The 24,373-nt window shown below is 53.9% G+C and overlaps 1 protein-coding gene and 1 long non-coding RNA gene across 2 annotated transcripts in view; one reads left to right on the top strand and one right to left on the bottom strand.

Annotated features, from left to right (window-relative positions):
- The window catches only part of COL18A1 (collagen type XVIII alpha 1 chain), a 96,382-nt gene extending 85,967 nt beyond the window's left edge, over positions 1-10,415 (bottom strand). Inside the window, exons 1-2 of the mRNA XM_045166586.1 lie at positions 10,297-10,415; positions 10,101-10,195 (exon numbers count right to left, since the gene is read on the bottom strand). Of these exons, the coding sequence (XP_045022521.1) occupies positions 10,101-10,195; positions 10,297-10,307 (106 nt within the window). The 5' untranslated portion in view covers positions 10,308-10,415. The remainder of the gene's footprint in view (positions 1-10,100; positions 10,196-10,296) is intronic.
- Positions 9,434-16,771, top strand: LOC102395169. Its single transcript, XR_006553433.2, has 4 exons — positions 9,434-10,214; positions 14,421-14,580; positions 14,977-15,140; positions 15,238-16,771. It is a non-coding gene; the product is annotated as an uncharacterized LOC102395169 (long non-coding RNA).
- Positions 16,772-24,373: the final 7,602 nt, after the last annotated feature.

The raw sequence follows: 24,373 nt of genomic DNA, 5'->3' as shown, positions 1-24,373 counted from the left end.
GGAGTCAGGCGACCTCTCAGCCACACACCCTGCCTGACATCTCTGCTCTGCTGAGTACATGAGCTCTCAGAGAGGTGCCTGTGCCAGAGGAGAGGGTACAACACCCTGTATGTGGGCAACAAAGACAGTATTTACGCGGCAGGAGCCCACCTCGCAGACTGGCCAGTGTGGCCGTTTTCATAAGTGCAGCAAGTCTGGCCCCCAGCTCCCACTGGCTCTTGAGTCTCTCAGCATCCAGATAACTGAAGGTCCACCCAGCACCCAGATAACTGAAGGCCCATCTTGGATAGCTGAAGGTCCACTCAACACCCGAGATGGCTGGAAACAGACAAGACTGGTCCACTCGATGAGCTCCGAGTACTGTCCACTTGCTCAACAGCGGGTCAGCTTTTCTTTATAAAAATCTTCAACATGCCAGGGTTCTGGGCAGAACTGGCACTTTTTGGGAATGTGCTTTTGCGCCATTTGCCTCATTCTCCAAAAATAGAACAAAGCGGGTCACTGTCTGACCTCGTGGAGGATAACACCCAGCCCCGCCCTGCGAGGGCCCGGCCAGTGAAGAGTCCCAAGAGCACCCCACACACAGTCCCTTTGCTCACAGGCCCATCCAGGCATTCTCGAGCATTCTGCCATCCTCCCTGGCCATGCTCATCTGCCCCCTGTCCACCACCTCCCCCCATGTTCAGGCTTCCATCACCAGTCAGAGCCCAGCCCAGCATGTCGGAGCCCCTGCTGCCACAGGGGACACACGAGGTCACGCTGGGGCTCGAACCCTTAGAGGTCCTAGGACGGGCCCGTCTAACCTCTTCACAGAGAGCCGCAGCCCAGGGTGCAGGACACACAGGCCAAAGAGTGGACCCTTGGGACTTGGGGTCAGCAAGGAGACTCCAGGGCCCCCACAGGGCATGGGGGGCATCCCAAGGCCTTTGAATGTATTCAAGTTTCCACGCCGACGGGAAGCATCACTTTACAAATGATAGGGTTGCCATCGCCACAACTCCACCCCTTTTGGTGACACAACCACGCACTGGACATAATCGTGTGGCTGCTGGAGCAAATGACCACACATCAGGGGCTTAAAACCACACGAGCTATGCTCCTACAGTTCTAGAGGCCGGAGGTCTAAGACCCAGGTCAGCACAACCGTGCTCCTTCCCAGGGGCCCCTTGGTCCGGCATCTGTAAGAGCTTATGCACTTCGGCTCACAGCCCCTTCCGGCATCCTCCCATCTCTCCCTTGACCTCTGCCTCCATCACCACATCTCCCTGTTCTGACCTGGCCCTCGGCCTCCCCCATCCCTTCTCAAGACCTAGGATTACACATAGGACCACCCGGATAATCCAGAGTAATCTCTGCAGCTCAGGAGCCTTAATGCCATCCAAAGTCGTTCTCACCACTTAAGGCAGCAATCACAGTCCTGTGGATGCTGACACGGATGTCTTGGGGCTGAGGTTCGGTGGACCATGTGCCGCGGGAAGTAAAAGTTTAAATGAGGGGAGTGCTTGTCTAGGTTCCTAAATGTGGACAAGTTAGGTGTTTGGACAGTGAGCTCCCTGTCTGGGGGTGGGGGTGAGGGGGTGTGATATCATCCGGGGAGCAGAGTGACTGGCAGCTGGCTCTCCCACAGGCCTCCTGCTTCTGCACCCAGAAGGGCCATCTGTCCACACAAGCCAGGTCGGAGTCGGCAGGACAGCCCAGGTGTGTTAAGAGGTCGGATTTTCCCACAATGGCAGTAAAGGCTGTGTAGGAATGGGTGGTGTCCATTCTCAATCATTCTCACAATATGAGGTTATGAAGGATCGGCAGAGCATTGCAGATTCTGAGTCACTGCCGGCTGGACCCGAGTTTCCCAGGGATGGAGGCTCAGTTTAGCCAGAAACAGGAAGCCCCTGGCTGCCCTGTGGCCTGGACCGAGATAGTTCCCCTGGTGCCATGGGGATAAGGCTGAGATGTGAGGACACCAAATAAGCAGAGGTTGCTGCCAACACTGCTCATCGGGGTGGGGGCAGGGTAACCCTGCAACCCCAGGACCCAGAGAAGTGAGCAAAGTGTCAGCCAGAACCTGAAACGGGGCAGGAAGGCTGGGCCAGGAGGGGCATCTGGGCTCAGAAGGGACCATCTGCACCCCTGCCCTGGCTGGTGGCCAAGAGGCTGAGGAGCAGCCAGGTGGTGGTCAGTGGAGGGACAGAGGATGTCTCGCTGCAATAATCGGTAAAGAAGGCTTCCCCCAGCCACAGCGATGGGCCCCTGGGAGCGGAGGTCCGGCAGCCCTCTCCTGGGGGCCTGCCTTCTAAAGCCCTCAGGCCCCCCACGAGGGGAAGGAGGGTCGGTGCTTGGTCACTGAGCAGTGGCTGGGTGGGGCAGCAGCTGGAGGGGTCTTGAGGTGCAGGGTCAGGTGGAGAGACCCTGAATGTGAGCATGGACAGGATCAAGGGTGGCTTCCCTTTGTCCTGGCTGGAAGGCCACAGTGACCAAGGGCAGAAAGGATGCTGAGCTGCCTGCTGTCTGAGCAGACGCCGCCCGGATAACATCCCAACAGACTGAACCAGGTTCCCGGCACTGACGGGGCCTCAACCCAGGAACCCAGGAAGCGGCCTGGCTGGTGGAGAACAAGAGGCCCTGTGGAATCTCAGTGGGAGAGTTTTCAAAATACAGCAGCCTTGTAACAGGATCCAACAGGCAGAGGCAAGTCTGCGCTCCCTGGATTGCTCCCATGGGACGTGTGGGTGGGCGAGACTGCGCTGGCCCAGGGGCCCGAGCACTGGGAAGACTTCGGGCCTCGGGGTGAGTGGGCTGCTTTGTCTGACACTCATGATCGCTTCAGCAGGCGCAGCCCACGGACAGGGAAGACGCACAGAAACCATGTTCCGGTCACGTGGACCCATTTCCTGCTCTCACCAGGCCCTCCTCTGGGCCCCACCCTGGCGGCTGGCTGGGACCATCCTTGACATGGTGTCCCGGGAGCCCAATAAGGGCTGTCAGGATGCATCCCAGGGAGCTCCCTGCAGAAATGCCCTACTCAGGCCCACAGAGCCCACTGTCCTTCCCAATTTACAGACCAGAGGCACAGAGATGGTGGGGAATCTGCTAAAGGTCACACAGCACTAGGAAGCAGAGCTAGAATTAAAACCTTGAGCCTGGGCGCTCAGCCCACATAGCAGATGGTATCCCAGCCACAAACACAAAGTGGCCGGCCGGGCTGCCTGCCAGCCGTACTGCATGAGGATTTAGTGACCCCACACTTGTTTTCTGCAAGGACCAGCTCCAGTGCACGCCCCGCGAGGCAGAGTAAAGAAGATAAGAGCCCCATGTGGCACGTGGCCCCCGGGGCTCTGCCGGCCCAGCCCAGCTTGCCTCTCAGAATTCTCCCAACCCCCTACCTCCCCTGAAACGTGGATGGGTCCCCGTGTGGTCCCTAAGCAGTGCCCCACCTCTACAGGAAAAGGCCATAAAAAACAAAACAAAACAAAACACCAACTCCATGCTTTAAGGAATTCCAATCCTGCCCACAAACTAGAAACTATGCCAAATATGCCCCCTGCAAGGTGACACCATAGGCGGACATGACGATGAGGAAGATGATGCGGGGACAGAGAACAGATGTCAGAGCAAGGAGATGTGTGGAGGCCGAATAACACCAGCACATGCACCCTCACTGCAGAGAAACCGCGTTTCTCCACTTATCACAGAAGCAAGATTTTCAAAACGACAACGCCAGCCCTGGCGGCTTGGGCTGAAAAGTTGAAGGTACCTCCTGTCCATCTGGGGGGATGCCCACCCCCCACCCCAGGTTCCAGCCACAGCACCCCCACCCCCGCACTTGGCCCCAGCACTGACAAGGGGCCCCCCAGATGAGGAGCTCAGACCCCACAGTGGATGTGCTCGGCCAGCTCTGTGTCACCAGGGACGCTGCTGTTTACCTACCTATCGGGCGAGGCAGGGCGCACACAGAGGTGCTCAAAGGTGAGTCAGGAAAGAGGAAGTTGATGGCCCCAGGCCAGGTGGCTGGGGTCACCACTCACCACCTGCCAGCCCCAGACTGACTGGGGCAAAAGGAAGGCCTTCCGAAGTTCTCTAGTGCGAATCCTGATGCTGTCCCTCGAGACTCGTGAGCCCTCGCTTGGGAGAAACCCTGACTCCGTGAGACTGGCGGGCTGGCACAGGACACAGGGTACTCAGGGAGGCAGAGCCCCTTCAGAGGCTGAGCACTGCCTGCTCAGGCCCTGGGCCAGCTGCCGGGGGTCCTGGAACGTCCGCTCCTACAACCCTGCCCTCCTCACAGCACGGGTGGCGGGGTGGGATTTCCCACCTGGCACTGCCACAGCAGAGGCCACATAAATCGCCGTAGTCGCACCAAGATGAAGTCCCCTGGTTGCCTAAATGGGAACGAGGAAGAACAGTGTCCCTTCATCCTGGAAGCCATGGGGCCCCTGGATCCAGGTCCCAGCAGATGTGCCCCCCACAGCAACCCCCCGCAGCTGGTGGGCGCCCCTCCCCCAGGCCCTTCCCATCCCCTCTGCTAGGTGGGAGCCTGAGCACGGTACACCCCTGCTGGGATGGGCCCTCCAGGCGCTGCTTTCTTGACAGCTCAAGTCTCAAAGCAGAAGGCGCCTCTCAGCTCACCGAGAACCGCCCGCGCTGGCAGGCTCTGCGCAAACAACAAACCCAGCTGCCTGAGCCTGGTACCGGCTCTGAGATTTGAGCTCAGACTCAAAACAAGCAGGCCTGACTGCCCGATCTGAATCTGCTCAAGGAACAGCACAAAGAGTAAAATGAAAACTTGACACCAAAATTAAACGAATGACTGGATGAGTAAAATAAATTTATAAGGTGTGATATCTGCAGGTTCAGTCCGGGCTCCATGAAAACCACTGAAACCCGTCCATCAGGAGCACGTGCAGGTCTCTGCATTGTCCAGCCAGGCCCCCGACAGTGACCCATCACCTAGATTCTAGCTCTGGTCACACAGGCCCATCCTGTCGCCCTGCAGAACCATCCTCATGCCCTCAGTTCTGGTCTCATGGCCTCTGTAAGAAAACACCCTGTGAAGTTCAACCCTGACCATGGCCAGTGCCTGGGCCAGCTAGACCCATAGCAGAGCCTCCTGGTCATCCAGAAACCAGGGGTTCCTGAGAGCCCCACTTGTGACGCCAGCTCAGTGCTGGGTCCCCCTGTCCTATCCCACCAGCCTCATCACGGTGGCTCAGCCCAGGAGTGTCCCCAGCTACAAGCGTGGAATTCCAGACAGATGTGCCGGCCTGCAAACAAGCCTTCCTTCCTGGGCGCTCGCTGAAGACAACCAGGAGGCCGTGCTGAGGCTTGCCTCCTCTGCCGGAGGAGCTGGAGCCGCGGACGGGCCCCTGCAGGCAAGCTGGCGGAACAGACACTGCCCCACAGCCTCCAAATTTCATCTTACTCAGCGCATCTGTGATCTAAAGCTCCTTCTGACAGGCGTTCAGTGCAGCCCAGAACTGCCAATGGAAAACATGACCTCGGGGGCCAGCGCGCATCACCCGTCCACACCCTGCTGGAACCAGGCTGTACTGGGGAGCAGCGGGGCACTGTGTCTCCTGGAGAATCCCTGAACGATACAGTGAGCACTGCAAGGTCCCAGACAAGGGTGGAGACACCATGTGCTCAGTCGCTTCAGTCACGTCTGACTCTTTGCAACCCCGTGGACTGTAGCCCACCAGGCTCCCTCTGTCCATGGGATTCTCCATGCAAGAATACTGGAATGGGTTGCCATGCCCTCCTCCAGGGGATCTTCCTAACCCAGGGATCAAACCCAGGTCTCCTGCATTACAGGCAGATTCTTGACCGCTGAGCCACCGGGGAAGACCACTAGGAGATACCAAAAGCAGCAGCAAACACGAGGCATGTCAGACACCGGTGCAGAACGAAGCTTCACAGCGTGACCACCTGCTGCTCAGGGCACCTGCCCCAAGTTAAGGCAGGAAAGCGAGACCAAGCCCACCACCCCTCCCCCTGCAGGAGGGTAGGGTGGGGCTCAGAGGCCCAGTCCTCCTCAGGAAGGAGCTGTACCTGGTGGAGGGCTCCTCCCAGACCCTTGGCCATCAGATTTGGGAGGCAGGCATGTCCAGAGAAGCCACGTGACCTGGCAGGTGGGTAGAGCTGTGGGAACTCCTGGGCACACTGCAGCAACCCACCCCTCCTCCCCCGTAAAGTTCTCATTGTCCTTCTGGGGGCATTGCCATCAAAATGTATCCAATTCAATCATCTTATGAGCATGCTAAACATATATTTTAATTTTACCAGTAATTTCTCCCCTGTTCCCACCAATAGCATCCAGTTCCGGGTAGTTTTGTGTGTTACATCCTGCAATGTCACCTTCTACCCAGACCTCAGACAGCTGGTGCTTGGCCAGCTGTGTTCTGCAAAGAGGGGCCATTTTGGGGTTCTCTCTCAGATGACAGCTAACCCAGATCCTCCAAGTTTCTGAGCAGAGCTGATTAGAATGTGCCATCTGTGGTCCACCCTGAAAGGCATCAGGGTGGCCACACCTCCCTCAACCAGGGCAGCAAATGGGCATGTGCCATGGGGTGATGGGTGGCTGCTGAGGACAGACATGGAGCAGGGAGTGCTTATAAGCCACAGCTGTGGCAAGACCAGCTTGCCCCTCGCCCACTGCATCCGACCTCTGAGTGCTGGCAGGCAGTCAGCCCCTGGCCCTGGGGCCCACCCCCTCTGCTGACCACTCCTTCCTAGTAGCGCTCAGACCACAAGAGGGTTTGCTAGCCATCATGTCAGAAGACTGCTCTTGCCCCATTCTGTCCCCCACGGAGTCCCAGGACATCTCCAACAACCCAGATGAAGAGAGAGCCAGGCACTCTGGTGGGGAGAAAGTGAGTGTGTGCACATTTATGTGTGTACATACGTGTGCATGTGTGTGCACATGTATGTGCACACACATGTATATTTGTGCATGAAATGTGAGTGCGTGTGTGCACTTGTGCGTGTATGCACATGTGGGTGCATATGTGTATATTTGCATATGCATGTGTACATTTACGTGTGTGTGTGCACATGTGTGTGCACATTTATTGAGCATGTGTGCACCTGTATTTTCAGGGTGAAGTAGGTGGGTGGGGCAGGCTCACCCAGCCCCTCAAAGCTCCGGATGGAGTCAGTTTCTCTCCTTCTAGGTTTCTGTGCAAGGACTTTCCCCCTCCTCCTTCTTTTAAAGGAAAGCAGAAGTGCTTGAAAAACAAGTTTTGCTGAAATTCAAGACTATCTTAGAGGTCCTGCACCTGAACCTTGAAGACTCCCCAATGACACGGCCCCTCGAAACAAGTCTGCCTTGGATGAGAGCTCCTTCTTCAGCTTAGGTCCCTTACTCAGGTCCTGTGGACCCGGAATGAAGACACTGCAGATGCGGGGACATGCGGGGTTTGGCTATGTCTTGTTCAAGCCCAAACCCTGCAGGACCACCCAGGAAGTGGGGGAGGGGAACCACAGCTATCAGCTAAGACCTGGACCCACTGATGGATGCTGGGAGGTCCTAGTGGTGAGAAAGGGTGGGACACATGGGTCTGGGGGTGCGGGGTGGGGGGAGCTGAGAGCCTGAGCCCAAGATCACGTGTGGGAGGGGCCAAAGACAAGATGATGCAAGTCAAGGCTCTTAGCCTAGTCCCGGCCATCCTGCAAATGCCCACTGGGCAAGGTCCTTCTTCCTCAGCCCTAGAGGACTGACCCATGGCAGAGGGCCATGTAACAGGTTCCACTGTAACAGGTTCCACTTCCGTACTGCCTCTAGGAATGGGACCGCAGGCAGCTCTGAGCCTCTGGGCTGTAAAACCACTCGGAGTGTCCCTGTGGGTTCTGGTTGTGCGGGAGCTCATAGCACCAGTCAAGAGCATCAGGGTGATGCAGCAACGCCTCAGACAAAACAGCAAGAGACTTGGGGGAGGGGTCAAGTGCAGCTTAGGGAAAGACATGGGAAAACGCATCATTTGAGGTCAGAAAAAATGTTCAAATCAGCCAACAGGGCTTAAGTTTTTGACTCCCAAGAGGAATTCGGAAGCATTTCCAGGACAAATTGAGCCCTTGCTAAGTCAGGATTTCACATACATTAGCTCTTCTCCAACAGCATCTAGATGGGGCACGTATTACCCGTCCCAAAGGGACTTGGCCCAGCATGGACAGGACCTGAGTTTTCCCCACAAGGGGGAGGGGTGGGCAGTGCACAGCCCGCTGAGCCTGCTTCCTGCTTTAAGCCCCAGGGAACAGAAAGAGCTGCATTCCACCAGGCACCTCGGAAGGGGCTTCCTTCCTCCCAGAGGACCTGGGACTATATGCAAAGCCCCATAGCAGCCACGTGGTGGGACAGAAGATAAAACACACCATTTCTAGAGCTGTCACGCTCTCCCCACCACCCCCAGAGTCTGCGTTAACTTAAACACCCTCCGAGTTCTCATCTCACCAAAGCTTGTGGATGTAACATTTTATTTTTCCTTCTCTAATGCTCAGTCACCACCCTTGATTTCCTTCCCTTGGTCACTGAACTTCATAAACTGAGGTGTGGATGCTTCAGTGTCCTTCCTTTCCCAAGAGGATGCATGATTATAAAAGAGGCTTTGTGGTTACACATTCCTGCACAAGCCTGAGGGGGTGGCCCCAGAAGCCACCGCAGTAGTTCCAGGAGGTCATAAGGACCCCAAGAAATCCGAGGACCCCAGATCCCCGCAAGGACAAACACTCCCTAAAAGCACCCCTTCCGGCCCCCAGGTTAACACAAATACATGAGGAATTACCTGCTCCTCTACAAACAGGTGCTTTCCACACCATCTCTTTAAAAACGCCTCTATATGAGGTGGTTACATTTTAAAAAGGTTTGCGCTGCTGTTTAACCTGGTGACCAAGCTGACTGGAAACAGTGAAGCAGATTACTGTGGCTGTCTCCCAGGAGCCTCCCCCAGCTCATCCCCACTCCCCAGCCAGCTGTGGCAGCAGGTGTGTGGCTGCTGTGCTGACCGCAGTCAACAGTCACTCTGGCCGCGGGGAGCAGGCTGCCCAGGATGGGTGTCAGGGCAAACGGTCTACCTGTGAAAAACTACCGACTCTTTGGGGGTGGGGGCTCCCCTCGGGTCCGGTAGCCCCACCTCCCCCCACTGCGAGCTCCTCCTGGGACTTTGCGGGACTTGGGACGAGGACCTGGGCGGCCGTCTGGGTGGACACGGGGTCCCCCAAACGTAGCAAAGGGAGTTTCCGTGCGACCGGAGCGGCCTTCCGGAGCACCGTCTGCGGTCCACGCGGGAGAAGCGGCGAGCGGGCGCCGCCAAACAACGGACCTCCGCGCATTGTTCTCCCGGCGGCTGCTCGGCGCTCGGCCGCATCAAAGGGACCGCGCGCAACCCGACACCGCGGAGGGCGCGGGGACAGAGGCCTGGGGCCCGGGGCCCGGGCGACGCACAAAGGCTGGCCCTGGAGAAACCTGAGCACTTTTGCCTCGACAGGTTGGAAACCACACGGCTGCGCTCCGCCCCGCGCTGTCCGTCCTCCCCGGAGACCAGCCGAACTCGGCGCGGCAACGCCGTGTCCCAGAGGTACGAGCCGCTGCAGCCGCCCAGGCGCTGGGAGGGACTAGGCCGGTGACGGCGACACAGGCCTGGGGTCGGGCGTCGGATGCCCGGGCGTCTCCGAGCCACCGCGCGTGTAACCGCCGCCACCGCTACCTCGGCCGATCCCTCGCTGGCCCTCTGCTGCAGCGCTGTCCGCCGAGCGCACCAACTTCCCCTCAGAGTTGCCGAAGTTTGGTCACGATACGAGGATCTCAGGACGCGGACGGTCCCCACCATCCCCAGTCCGGCCCGCTCCTCGGTCCCAGGCGCGCCCAGGTGGCCCGAAGCCCGCAGTCGAGGACACTCCGGACATACGACCCCGGCCCGACACCGTCCCCCCTCCAGTCGCAGCCCGCGGGCCAACTGCACGCGTGGGCAGAGCCGGGACCGCCTCCCAGGACCGAAGCCGAGACGGGCTGGGCTGAGGCCGTAGCCGCCTGGGACCGGCCGAAGATCCGCACAAAGTGCGGCCGGAGGCGGGCGTGCCCAGCGCAGGCACTTTCGTGTCGGCACTGGTCTTACCTGGCTCGGCGGACGCTGCGCTGACCCCGAGCAGCAGGACCAGGTGAGCGAGCAAGTCCAGGAGGCGACGCCGCCGCGGCTGCAGCCAAGGCCACCTGCGGGCACAAGCCACAGGTTAGGGCACAGTGCGCGCCCCCGTTCCCCGCCCGTGCGACCTCCCAGCCCCCGCCCGTCCGGGGCCCTGAGCGGCCCGCACCTCGGCGCCATGCTCCGCGAGCCGGATGTCTGTGCAGCGGGATGCTGCGAGCTCAGCCTCGGTGCACCCGCTCGGCCGGCGGAGCTCTGGCCGCCGCGGGGGCCAGGCCGGGGGGAGGGGGGGCGGGCGGGGGCGGGGCTGGTCAGGGGGCGGGACGACGGGCCTGGGACGCTAAGACCTACCAGGGCAGGGGCGGGGCGGGGCGGTGGGTGGGCAAGGGGTGGAGCAGGCAAGAAAGTGGGGACGGGCCCTGGCAAGGGGCAGGGCCAGGCGCCGAGCTCTGCACGCGGCCCTGGGCCCGGGGCGTGGAGTAAACCCGGTGAGGAGAGGGCTTCGGACCCCCGACCTGGCTCATCGGCCTGTCCCCGGGTCCTAGCACCCTTCCTCTGCAGCCGCAGTGTTTCTCCCCCCGCCTCAGCCACACCTGCCCCTACCGCTGCCCACGACAGCCGGGCACCTGCCCTGGGCACCCGGGGTCTCGGGCTCCAAACCTCGGGTGTACAGCCCTGAGTTTATTTGGGAAGGTGACGGTAATCAGGGGATTGGTCCTCGGGTCCTGAGTCCGATGCGGCAGCGGAAAGGAGGGCGATTTGAACAAAGACGTTAACTCGCCAGGGGGCGGCGGTTGGAGGAAAGGGCAGCTGGGCTTCTCCTGCCCACCCTTTCGGGCACAGTGACCGCGTCGTGGCAACCCACCCGGCCTCGCCACTTTCACGGGCTCGGAGCCCAGCACGGTTGCATCCCCAAGGCCCACTCCCCACATTGCACCCCTTCTGGAACCCTCCCAGGGGATGGGCCCTGCACTCCAAGAGGCCTCTGCCCTGGAGTTCCAGCCCCCAAGACCTGGTCTGGGAGGCCCCTCCCCCTGCTGGAAGTCCAGTTGCACCCCACCCTAGCCTTCCAGGCTCCCCCAGCCCCTTCACCCCCCTCTCCCCCAGCCTCCTCCACTCTGGGAGCTCTGGTCATTTCTTCTTCCTCAGGCCTGTGCTCCCAACCCCCACCTGACCGCCTGACCTCAGTCCCTCCCTCCACCAGGCAGCTGCTAAAGGGGTCCTGTCCTCAGACCACCCACAGGCCTCTCCAGGCAACCAGAGCCCCTCACATCGGCCTCTTAAAGTAAACTCACATTTCCCTGAATCTGATCCCCTCACGGTTTGCAAAAAATAAGGTTCCCGATGCCATCAAAATCAGGGGTCCCAGGGCCATTGCCCTTGGCTTAGTATCTCTGCTAAGCCCTCTGGATTCACCCCCCTCCTTCTCCGTGCCACCTCCTGATCCTGGTTCACCTCCTGCCTGGAGCCCTGAGCCATGTCTGCAGTGCAGACTCTGGGCCTCTCCACACCTTGCTGGGCTTTCCCTACATCATCGGCACCCCCAACCTCACCATCTCTCAGCCTAGATCAGCCTAGAAACCAAGGCCCTGGTCTGGCCCCCTCCACACCCTCCTGTATGTATCCACCCACTCTCAACCACCACCTCCCCAGGTCCTGGCCAGCAGGATGCTCCTGGAGCCTCCTGCAGTGGCCCACAGCCCCTCCCTCCCTCCTTCTATCCCCCCCCCTCCACTGCTCTGCAGCCTTAGCAGAGGGCCTGCTGGGATTCCAGTCCCATGGCATCATCCCCCCTCCCCGCTCCAGTCTTCAAAGGCTGATGGGTGCTGCTGGGCACCCCAGGCCGTGTCTGTCCTGTCTGGCTGCCCCTGTCCACCTGCTCACCCCTCCGTCATCACCTGCTTCCGAACCTGGAGTCCTTCTCCTGATCCCATGAAAAGGGTGTTCATGGCCCATGGCGGCGAGGAGAGAAAGCAACTTAGAGGATTATGACTACATTTTTTAAAAATGAAAGAGAACAGCATTGAATAGAAATGCAAAACTTGTTGTCTGTGTGGATGGAGGGTTGGGTGGGGTCCATGTGCACGTGTGTCTATCAGTAGGCATGTGTGCAGTGGATGCACGAGTCCGTGTGTGAGCAGTTCCTATGACTGTGTGCTGTTGTGTATCAGTGTTGCTACTGGACAGAGCTTGGGTCTGCTCGCCAGATCACAGCAAAGCCAGCCTACTGATGCTGTGTTGTGATGAAGGAGAGTACAGTGAGTTGTTTTTTTTTTTAATTAAGATTTACTTATTTGTTTTGGCTGTGCTGGGTCTTCGTTGCTATGCATGGGCTTTCTCTAGTTGCTTCCAGTGGGGGCTGCTCTTTGTTGCAGAGTGCAGGTTTCTCATCGTGGTGGCTTCTGCTGTTGTGGAGAGCGTGGGCTCTAGGGCGCGTTGGCCTCGGGCTCAGTAGTTGCAGCTTGCGGGCTCTGGAGCCCGGGCTCAGTAGTTATGGCACACAGGCTTAGTTGCTCCATGGCGTGTGACATCTTCCCGGACCAGAGATCGAACCAGTGTCCTCTGCATTGGCAGGTGGATTCTTAACCGATGAACCACCAGGAGAGCCCCTACAGTGATTATTATTGCAGGTGCCAAGCAAGGAGACCAGGCAGCTCATGTTCATAAGACCCAAACTACCCGATGGCTTTCAGAGAAGGCAGTGTTTGGGTTGAGGGCTGCAGCTCATGAACTTTCTTCTGATTCGTTGGTGATAAGGTAATCAGGAGTCAGTATCATCAACCTTCTGTCCCAGCCAGTCTGGGGTCTGCATGCTTGTGGTCAGCATGTGGTCCCCCTCCTCCACCTGGGCAGGGTCTTGGTTTCTGCAGAACAAAGATATGGGTCAGATTGTTGTGCGCATCCCTCGAGGAGAAGCTAGGGCCCTGCTTTATCACTGACCGTTGTTGGAGCTATCACCGCTGCTGTGGGCTGGCTGCTTTTCCTTTGTTTCTGGTTCCCTGGCTTCTCTAATTAGTAACTGCTCTAATCTGAGCTTTTTCTACAAACAAGGACCGGGGAGCACAGGAGGGCTTTTGTACCCCGGAGGGCCCCGCAAGGTCCTGTGGGACTTCAGTGTGTTCGTGTCTGTGGTAGGCACGTACTGGGTCCTGGCAGCGTCCCTTCCCGTGCCTTGCGGCCATCTGTCCCTCTGGCCATGGGCTGCAGCCCTGCTCCAGGGTAAGGAAGTTGAAGGGCAGGGGTCTTCAATGTCTTCCTTCTCCCCTGCCTTCCCAACCCAGCCCACTGGGCCTGACCGTGGTTCCAGGAAGGAGAACCTGGAATAAGACAGCAGTGCTGAGTCCCTGCTCACACTGGCAACTGGGGTTTAGCCGTGTCTCTCCTCTCTCAGGTCGGAAGCCCACCAGCAAGGGCAAGCCCCTCTCTGTGGGCTTTGGAGGGAGGGCCAGCTTCAAAACTACACAAGTGGCCTTTTTACTGTGAAACACTATTACTGCTGAACTCACAGCTGTGAAAATACACATCTTGTGCTTATTTTTTTTCACTGACTGTCTTATCACAGACTCACTGCTAGGTGTCTCCACAGTTCCCGTGGCCTTTGCATCTTTTTTTTTATTAGAGCTTTACTATATCCACAAATATCAATAATGTGCCATCACTGTAGAAAAATACAAACTACAGACATGTGCGAAGACAGTAAGACCCCCAGTGCGTGCAAGCGGCGCTGGATTCTGTGTCTCCCTGCCCTCCTTCAGAGCAGGCAATGGCACCCCACCCCAGTGTTCTTGCCTGGAGAATCCCAGGGACGGGGGAGCCTGGTGGGCTGCCATCTCTGGGGTCGCACAGAGTCAGACACAACTGAAGTGACTTAGCAGCAGCAGCAGCAGCTGCCCTCCTTCACAAAGACTCCCGCCCAGGGAACCGGGTGCTGTTGCATGCAGGCAGCCCCGCCCTCCAGGAGCAACAGACCCAAGTCAGCTCCTCCCAGAGAAGGAGGACCCCCGCTCTGCCTGGTGCTGGGCGGTCCTCGGAGCACAGTCTGGGCAGCAGGGGAGGGTCGGCCCCTGGGGGCTCCACAGGGGCTCCGGAGGGATGGGGGAAGGGTGTCCAAGAGCAAGGGCCCTTGGTGGGAAGGGGGCTGGAGAGAGGGCCAGCCCGAGCGCAGCGCAATTCTGGAACATGTGGTATGTTTGAGGGGTGGGTGGCATTTGGAGAGAAGTATCAGTTGGCCTGTCCTTGGGTGCTGGCCTCTCTCCCTGTTCCTTATGCTGTTCCCATCTCTCTCCACTGCAGTGGGCCCCACAGCTCTTCCGCAGGGAGAAATGACAGATGACACCCAGCTCATCCCGGTGACACGCAGGGTTGGGGTCTCTGGGACACCCACCAAGCAGGGACCCACAAGACCAGGATGCTTGACTGACGGAAACAGAGGCTCCACCCCTCCACGGCCATGGTTTGTGTTTTCAATTGATACAGGGCTTTTCCAATGACGAGGGACCGGCTGCAGTCAGACCTGTGTGGTGGGCAACTGCTGGTTCCATGGGCGCATCCTGGGTGGGACTGTGGGTTTGTGCAGGGAGAGAGAGCATGTGCAGGGAAGGGGCTGAGGGCCCAACAGACAGAGCAAGGCCAGGAACAGGAAAGGGAGGACATCTGACCTCTGCCCGAGCTGCTCCTTCTCGTTGTGTCCAGAGACGCCACTGGGCTGGCTGCAAGACAGAAGTAACTTTTCACTGGGGAAAGGAAAGTGGTAGACAGAGCCGGCTGTGAAAAGTGTATCCAACACAAAGTGTATCCAACACAAAGTGTATCCAACGTCGTATCTAGCTCCAGACCTGTCACATGTCAGTCCTCAGGCCCTAATCGCCCGTCCACCGTGTCTGAGACGTAACTGCAGCCGGAAGATGAGTGGACCGGCCAACCCTGGCCCTGGACCCTGGCCTCTGATGGACTCTGCCCCCCACCTCCTCTGCCGCCCCCGTCTCTTCTCTCCACCCCACCGGGCACATCAGGGTAAGTGTGCATATTTATTAGTTTCCGAGCCTGCTGCCCTCACGGCCAGTGTCTGCCTGGGGCCCAGGCATCACAACTTCTGTGTTTTCACCTGCAGCTCGAGACACCCGCCTCTGGTGGACCCTCAGTAACTACCCGCCAGATGAAGGACGGGATTGCCACTGCCTTTTGCAGCAGGCAGGTCCGAACCCTTCCCGGCGGCCTCACCTGGATCTCAGCCTCCAACCAGCAGAGCGCTGGGCACCAGGTGGGGCAGCCGATGAAGCTGGTTTTCTTGGAGGATTTGTTGACAGAATTTGAAAACAGCAAGTAATGATGACACGTACATGAAACGGACTATTACGTCCCCAAGAAAAATCTAATTAAGCGAGAAATGTGTATGTGGAAAAGCCACGTCCCTCCCTGTGAACACCACGTGGCACCATGCTAGGAAACAGGCGAGTGAAGAGGTGACAGCCTGCTGTGAGAAGTGACTGTCAAAGCTTCATAAATACACATTTCTATTAACCTTGGCCGTGCCATTTCCTCTTTTCCCTGCTGCATGGAAATGCCTCAGCTCAGGCTGAATCACAGGGGAAAGGGGAGGGGCCCCCGAATTCTCAAGTGCATCCTCTAATGACCTGGGACATTCCTAATCCCCACTGAGGCTCATCAATACAAAGGAAGTGCATGTTGCCAACTCCCGTGAGTAGAAGGAAGGGGTCTGGGTGACCCTCCGTCCCCTCATTTCCTGCCCACCTGGCAGCCTTCCAGCAGAAACAGCACCCCCAGTCCCTTCTGTTCCCTGGGCCACGGCCTTATTCAGACAAGTTAATCAGTGTTGTTTGTCCCACCCAGGTGACTGAGGTGACTGCTCAGGGCAAACCAACCCCCAGCTGCGTGTACACCCCCAGCACCACACGTGCACACACAACCTGTGTCTGCTGTCACTCAAGAGCAACATCAGAGCATCAACCCTGACTCAGCCAGAGCGCTGCCTGGGTCCTGTCTGCCCTGCCCCCACCCTCAGTGTCCTCACATCTCAGCCTGACCTCCTGGTCCTCCGAGCAGTTCTGATGGCTACCAGCAGCCCAGCGCTCACCTCCACGTCAGGCTGCTTGACTTTCCTGCAGAGCGCTTCTCAATAATGCTCCTGTTCTCTTATTTGTTCACTTGTCTGTTACTTATTTGTGGTCTTCCCACTTCCCTCCGGGAGAATTCAGGCCCCTATCCCTGCCCAAGGATGGGGTCTTTGCTGTGTGCATGGCAGAACAGAAGGGAGGGAGGGAGGCAAGCAGGCGTATTTCACAAGTGACACCAGAGCCCAGGATGGAGCCTCCAGGGTGGGACTGCATTGTACCCAACAATGTATGGAACCCAACACAGCCTCCAGCCTCCGTCCTGGCATGTTCCTGGCACCATTCCTACACTCACCCTCATCCCACTCAGAGAGGGACCCAACTGAACTAGCTCCATTATAATCACTGAAAACCCTAAATGTTACAAATAAGGGCCCCCCATCTGCCTCCACGCCTCAGCCCCCCTCAAAGTTAGTCCTTGTCACTATCTTTTTGCTGGCTTTCAAAAATGCATTTCATAGATATTTGTTACTTTATAAACCTAGAAAGTTGTTTAGTAAAATTTTAAAAGCATGCATGAGGTAACACTCATGGTTCTAAACTTTGCCGTGTTAACACAATAGCTCTTTTCACGTCAGCATATACACATTTATTTAAATTGTTGCACATGCATTCTGTGGGAATCATACTTAGTGATCCCACTATTAATGAGATTTAAGCTGTTTTTGATCATTTGCTTAAAATAATGTACTTCCTGAAAAGAGATGGGAACAGTGAGACAGAAAGACTTGGATAACGTCGAAAATTGGAAAACATGATAGGTAGATGGAGATAGTTTTGTTAGGCTGGTCAGTAAATGCCACTTAGCCAAGCAGAGATTCCACGAATCTGAAAGTAACTCTACAGCAAGTATCCAGATTGAAGCACAAAGAGAACCCAGAACGAGAAAAGAGCAGAGTTACGCGTTTGAGGTCCGTGGGACAATGTCAAACAGTCTGTAAAACTGGAATCCAATTTGATGGATAAAAGAGACAGAGGGAGGAGTAGAGGAAATATCTGGAGAAAGTAACTAAACCATAGATCAAAGCAGCTTAGAGCAGACGCATCAAGATAAGTGCCCCAAAGTCAAACAAACAAATAAAACCAAACAAAAAAATCCCTTAGCATAAACATATTCAAGCTGCTTAAAAAAAAAAAAAAAGACATGAAAAAAAAACTTCTAAGGATACCAGAGGGAAAACGTGTGCATTCCATGCGGAGAAATAAAGATAAGAGTTACAGCAAATTCCCTTCAGAAACCATGCCTGCAGGATGCCAGCAAAGGGCTATCTTTATAGACCTGGGAGAAACAAGTGTTGGTTCAGAACTCTGAACCAGTTAAAAAACTTTTAAACATTATAAGTTAAAACGGGGCTATCTCAGAGGAATAAGAACTATGGGAATTCACTGCTGGCATTCCTGCTTTATGAGACATGATAAATGACACTCATCAGTCAGGAAGAATATAATATTAATCTGCCAACTGGATCTTTATCAAAAAATGAGCACCAAAAATGCAGGAAATGAAGATAAGACAGATATCTTTTCCCCTTATTTTTAATTGCTGTAAATTGTAGCTGCTATCAAGAGTGAAGACAGTAGCGCTGTATTGGATTGATAGGACAAGTGAGAGTTAAATGTATTTATATGATCATAACATCGGGACAGCCGGGGGTGGGGGGGGGCGGGGAGGAGTTAGGGGACTATCCCTGAAAGGCCCTTACCCTGTATGTCAAATAGTCTAATGCTATTTGAAGGCAAACTCTAATTAATGTAAGATTTATATTGTAAACCCAAGGATAACACTAAATTTTTTTAAGAGATAAAAGTAGTAAGTCAAGGGGGGGACATAAAGCAGAATGATTAAGAAAAATGTTCATTTAACCAAAAGAAGGCAGAAAAAGAGTAAAAAGAGAAACAAACCAAAAAACCAGTTTAAACAAATAGGTGAGTGGTCTAAACACACCAGTTAAAAGGTAGAGATGGTCACACTGGACTTTAAAAATCTATGGTATATCTATAAAAAACCCATGTTAAATATAGACATATATAGATTTAGGTATAAGGATGAAAAAAAAAAATCCCATTCAATCACTAACCAAACTAAAGTCAAAGCAGCTATCTTGCTATCTACAGTTTTTGTTGTTGTTGTTCAGTCGCTCAGTTGTGTCCAACTCATTGTGACTCCATGGACAGCAGCACACCAGGCCTCCCTGTCCTTCACTATTTCCTGGAGTTTGCTGAAACCCATGTCCATTGTGTCGGTGATGCCATCCAACCATCTCATCCTCTATCACCCCTTCTCCTCCTGCCTTCAATCTTTCCCAGCATCAGGGTCTTTTCCAATGAGTCAGTTCTTCTCATCAGATGGCCAAAGTCTTGAAGCTTCAGCATCAGTCCTTCCAATGAATATTCAGGGCTGATCTCCTTTAGGATGAACTGGTTGCATCTCCTTGCAGTTCAAGGGACTCTCAAGAGTCTTCTCCAACACCACAGTTCAAAAGCATCAATTCTTCTGTGCTCAGCTTTCTTTATGGTCCAACTCTCACATCCATACAAGACTACTAGAAAAAACTATAGCTTTGACTAGACAGACCTTTGTCGGCAATAATACACTGCCTAGCTTTTCTTCCAAGGAGCAAGACTTTAGAAGAAGGAATATTATCAGAGATAAAGTGGGACACTTAGTAAAGATGAGGGAGTCAGTTTTGTGAGTTCACAGTCATGGATGAGCAGGCTCCTAAACAATGGTCTTCAAGTACAGGAAGCAAAACTTGAAAGGGTGGAAGGAGAAACAGATTCCCAACTGTGGTTAATGTCAACAACACTCAGTAATTGTTAGAACACATAGACAGAAAAATCAATAAGGGCACAGAAGACATGAACAATACATCAACTACCTAGACTTAATTGATATTTATCAAACTCTCCCCCAATAATACTCTCTGAGAAGAAGAATATAGGCAAGGGGCATAAGGCAGGCTGGGGGCGAGTGCAGAGAGACGCAGCATACGAGCTGTGGGAGTGAAGGAGATGCTCCATGCCTATCAGTTGTTGGGAAGAACTTCTCTGCAGAGGAGCACCACCCTGCAATAAAATGGAATTAGTTACTGATCTGCACTAAATGCAGTAAATGTCACAAAATCATGCTAGGAGAAAGAATCCAGACAGGAAGTATACACTATGGCCTCATCCATGTGGAGTCCTGGGAGGACCACAGGGTGGACCAGGGCCTGGGCTGGGCAGGGCGGGTACAGGGAGCACAGATGATAAAGGGCCAGGACACCTCTGCCAATCACATACCGATTTATTTGTTCACTGTGTGGGTAGTGGGGATGGGATTCCCAGGGGTACACACAGCCAATGCACACTTTATCTCCAGCTTACTGTGTGACAATTACAAGTCAATAACGCTATAAAAAGCACTTCAGCAGAGACAGCTGGGACATCAGCTCTCTTCATCTGCACCCTGGTTGGGAGCACACAGAAAATAGCAGTTAGCTGAGGTTACAACCATTGGTGGTGTGTGCTAAATTGCTTCAGTCATGTCTGACACTGGGTGACCCCATGGACTATAGCCTACCCGGCTCCTCTCTCCATGGGATTCTCCTGGCCAGAATACTGGAGTGGGTTGCTGTGCCCTTCTCCAGTCATTGGTGGTCGTGGTGGTCAAAATTAGTAAGCTTTATTTAAACTTCAAAAATAACGGGTAAAAGGCAACTTTAGCTTTGCTCCTTCTGAGACTCAGATGGGAGGACCTGAGCAGAAATCATCCTGAGAACGTCTAGTACTCCCAGTTAGGCCACAGAAAAGAAGGGGTACCGGGGATGGGGCAGGCAGGAGACCCCCACAGCAGGACCGAGGGTCCCAACATGGCGCACCTAGGGCCAAGACGAAAAGCCCATTGGAAAAGGACACAGAACGTCATGCAGACTGTCTCAAAGGGCTTTGTGAGACCTGTGACATTTGGCTCTGGTACAGAGCTTTCTCAAACGCATGGAATTCCCTGAGTGGCGGGGCGGGGTGACACGGGACCTTTTCTTTTTCATGACAAATGTTTTCATCCACCCCTGAGCTTATGCTAATGAAGTGACTCTGGGAGGATGGGGCTGGTTGCCAGAGGAACCAACCACCGGATTAGAAGTTGGGCAAAGGCCTAGGGAGGGGAGAGGGGCTAGAGGTGGTGTTGATGTTAACCAGCGATGGCCAATGATTTAATCAGCTGTGCTTCATACTGGAGCTCCCCTAGAAACTGCACATGAAAGTTCAGAGCTCAGAGAGCATCTGGCTTGGTGAGCACCCTGTCCTGCTAGGTGGCCGATGTGCCCCAGGCCGTGGGGATGGAGCTCCTTGCTCACCACCCTGCTCAACCCCTTTATCTTCTGTTCAGTTGTGTCCTTTATAATAAACCACCAACAGTAAGTCCAGTGCTTTCCTGAGTTCTGTGAGCTGTTCTAGCAAATTATTGAAAGAGGGGTTTGTGGGAGTCTCTGATCTATAACCAAGTTGGACAGAAGAGTGTCCAGGAGGGACCCCATCCTGACACCTGGCATCTGGGGGTCAGTCCTCAGGGACTGAACCCTTACCTTGTGGGGTCTGCTCTGAATCTGGTGCTTAATGTCAGCATTGCCCAGCAGGGAAGCTGCACATTTGGTGTCAGAAGGACTGTGTGTAGAGAAGTGGTTTTCCTGCAACGCCTGCTGAGGGTGGAAGGACCTGGGAGATGCCCTTAGCCCAGCCAGTGGCCACTGTGTCTGCCCACTCTCAAATCCCTCCCACTGACATCTGGCTCACGGTTGGGCTGTTGGGCGAGAACCTGGGGGCTGGGAGCACAATGCTTCAACAAGTGCTGTTGGAGGGAAGGGGGGGCAGCGCTGAGAGTGGGCAGCTCTAGCTCCATCCCCCTCCCTGAGACCCCAGAGGAGCCCAGATGCTGACCATCATCTCACCCCACCCCGAGCTGCTGGCCTTCCAGAGTGATCCTGACCAAGCCGGGACTCAAGTGTCAGGGCCGTGGACTGGGATGGCCTGGGGTGGCCTGGGGTGGGCTGGGGTGGCCAGGCCTGGCGTGGCCTGGCAGGGCAGGTTCCCTCTGCGGCTGTGAAGGAGAATCTTTCCAGGCCTCCCTCGTGGATCCGTGTGGCATGGCTTCAGATGCATCACTCCAGTCCCTCTCAAGGCTCTCCTCCCCATGTGTTTCTCAATGTCCCTTCCTCTCTTCTCACAAGGATACCAGTCCTGTGGGTTTAGGCCCCAACTCCAGTGTGACCTCACCTTGAAAGTGACAGTGTTAGTTGCTCAGTCATGTCCAACTCTTTGCAACCCCATGGACTGTGGCCTGCCAGGCTTCCTCTGCCCATAGGATGCTCTGGGCAAGAATACTGGAATAGGTTTCCATGCCCTTCTCCAGGGGATCTTCCTGACCCAGGAATCGAACCCAGGTCTCCTGCATTGAAGGCAGATTCCTTACCATTTGAGCCACCAAGGAACTAATTACATCTGCAAGGACCCCATTTCCCAACAGGGCCCTGTACTGAGATTCTGGGAGGACATAAATCTTGTGGAGACACCATTCAACTTAGCACACCAAGCATTGGGTGGCACAGCCATAGTGGGCAAACGAGACTATTGTCTTCTAGATGGTCATTTTGAAAATGTGACAAATGAGATGTTTGATTTGCGTCCACTTGTGGAATAATAAAAAGCCCACAGTAGCAAAGGGGTGGGCCTGGAACAAGTGGGTTTTTCTTGCAGTTATAGGAATTTCTTTATTAAAATCCTGCTCCTGGCAAGTAGCAGATGCTGTGGTGTCCCTCTGTCCCCTTACCTCAGCACAGGCTACTGCAATTCAACACCAGCACCTGTGTCTCTCAACTTGAGGCTACCTCTGCAAGTGCCGAGCAATTAACATGCCCTTGTACCCACCCCATAAGCCCCTCTCAAGCTGTTGAATAAATACCAGGGACCCCTTCCCCCTGGAAATTCATTAAAGAAGAAATTCACAAATGGTGAGAAATATCACGTTCATGAACTGGAAGACTAAAGCTTCGTAAAGATGGCTGGCCTCTAAAGACGTTCAGGCTCAATGCAATTCAAATAAAGTGCCAGAGGTTTTTTTTTTTTTTTTTGGAACTTCACAAACTGAATCAAGATTTGCACACAAGAACAAATGTCCGCGATTTGTTAAGATATCTAGAAGAACCAGTTGGGGAATTTGCCCTGCTAGGTATCAAGATGTATTAAAAGATTCAATAGTTAAGACAGTGTAGTAACAGCAGAGGAATAGACAAAGAGATTAACCAAACAGAGTAGAAAGCCCTGAAGCCCACCCTCACAGATAAGGCACAACTCAGCGGAGAATGATGTGCCTTACAAAGGGTGCAGGAATGTTTGTATCTATTCAGTTAAGAAGGAGACTGACTTCTCTTGAAATGTGATTCAAAAACAATTGTTGTTCAGTTGCTAAGTCAAGCTGTGACTGACTCTCTGTGATTCCATGGACTGCAGTGCACCAGGCTCCCCTATCCTTCACCATCTCGCAGAGTTTACTCAAGCTCATGTCCATTGAGTTGGTAATGCACATTCCAGATACATTAAAGGAATGTAAATATAAAAAGAAAATTATTTTAAGCTGAATATTTAGAAGATTTTTTTAATGATTACAAGGGAAGTAGAGATTTCTTACAACACAAAACATTGATCCATAAATGACAAGATTGATACATAAAATTACATTAAAGTAAAAAAACCTATTCATATAAAGACACAAGAATGAAAATGAAAAAAGCTGAAAACCGAGAAAAGACATTGCCACAAAGGATTAATATCCTGAATGTATAAAGAACATCTACAAACTTTAAAAGGAGAAAATCAAATGCCACAAAAGAAACACAAAAACAAATGTCATAGAAAAGATGTAGGAATGGCTCATAAAGAAATGAAAAATTGCTCTTTCCCATTAGTAAACAATGCAAATTAAAACCTACTATGAGATTCCACTATGTACTCACCACATGTTGGTAAGGATGGGAAATAATTGGAACTCTTCTGCACTGCTGATGGGTGTGTGGGGTGTTTCTGCTTTGGAAAACTATTTGACATTTCCCAATAGAATTAAAGATAAACATACATGCTATAGCATGCCACAATGTCATTCTTCGACACATACTCTGGAGCAGTGTTTTTCAAATTGCATACCCATCAAAGTGAGTGAGGAAATCAATTTCACAGGACACAAGCAGTGATGATAAAGACTGGTGATGGTGATGGTGGTGATGGTGATGGTGGTGGTAGTAGTGATGGTGATGACATTGATGGTGATGATGATAGTTGTGATGATGATGGTGATGGTAATAGTATTGATGGTGATGATGATGGTAGCGGTAGTGGTGGTGGTGGTGGTGATGCTGCTGATGGTGATGATGATAGCTATGATGTTGATGGTGATGATAATGGTGGTGATGGTGGTGATGATGATAGTGGTGATGGTGATGGTGGTGGTGGTGGTGATGGTGATGACATTGATGGTGATGATGATAGTTGTGATGATGATGGTGATGGTAATAGTATTGATGGTGATGATGATGGTAGCGGTAGTGGTGGTGGTGGTGGTGATGCTGCTGATGGTGATGATGATAGCTATGATGTTGATGGTGATGATAATGGTGGTGATGGTGGTGATGATGATAGTGGTGATGGTGATGGTGGTGGTGGTGGTGATGGTGATGACATTGATGGTGATGATGATAGTTGTGATGATGATGGTGATGGTAATAGTATTGATGGTGATGATGATGGTAGCGGTAGTGGTGGTGGTGATGGTGATGATGGTGATAGTAGTGATGGTGATGACATTGACAGTGATGATGGTGATGACATTGACAGTGATGATGATAGTTGTGATGATGATGGTGATGGTAATAGTATTGATGGTGATGATGATGGTAGTGGTAGTGGTGGTGGTGGTGGTGATGGTGGTGGTGATGGTGGTGACGCTGCTGATGGTGATGATGATAGCTATGATGTTGATGGTGATGATAATGGTGGTGATGATGATAGTGGTGATGGTGATGGTGGTGGTGGTGGTGATGGTGATGACATTGATGGTGATGATGATAGTTGTGATGCTGATGGTGA

Source organism: Bubalus bubalis, chromosome 1, assembly GCF_019923935.1.
Source record: "Bubalus bubalis isolate 160015118507 breed Murrah chromosome 1, NDDB_SH_1, whole genome shotgun sequence".
In the NCBI taxonomy this organism is placed as follows: Eukaryota; Metazoa; Chordata; class Mammalia; order Artiodactyla; family Bovidae; genus Bubalus; species Bubalus bubalis.
This window is presented reverse-complemented; position numbering and strand designations above follow the sequence as displayed.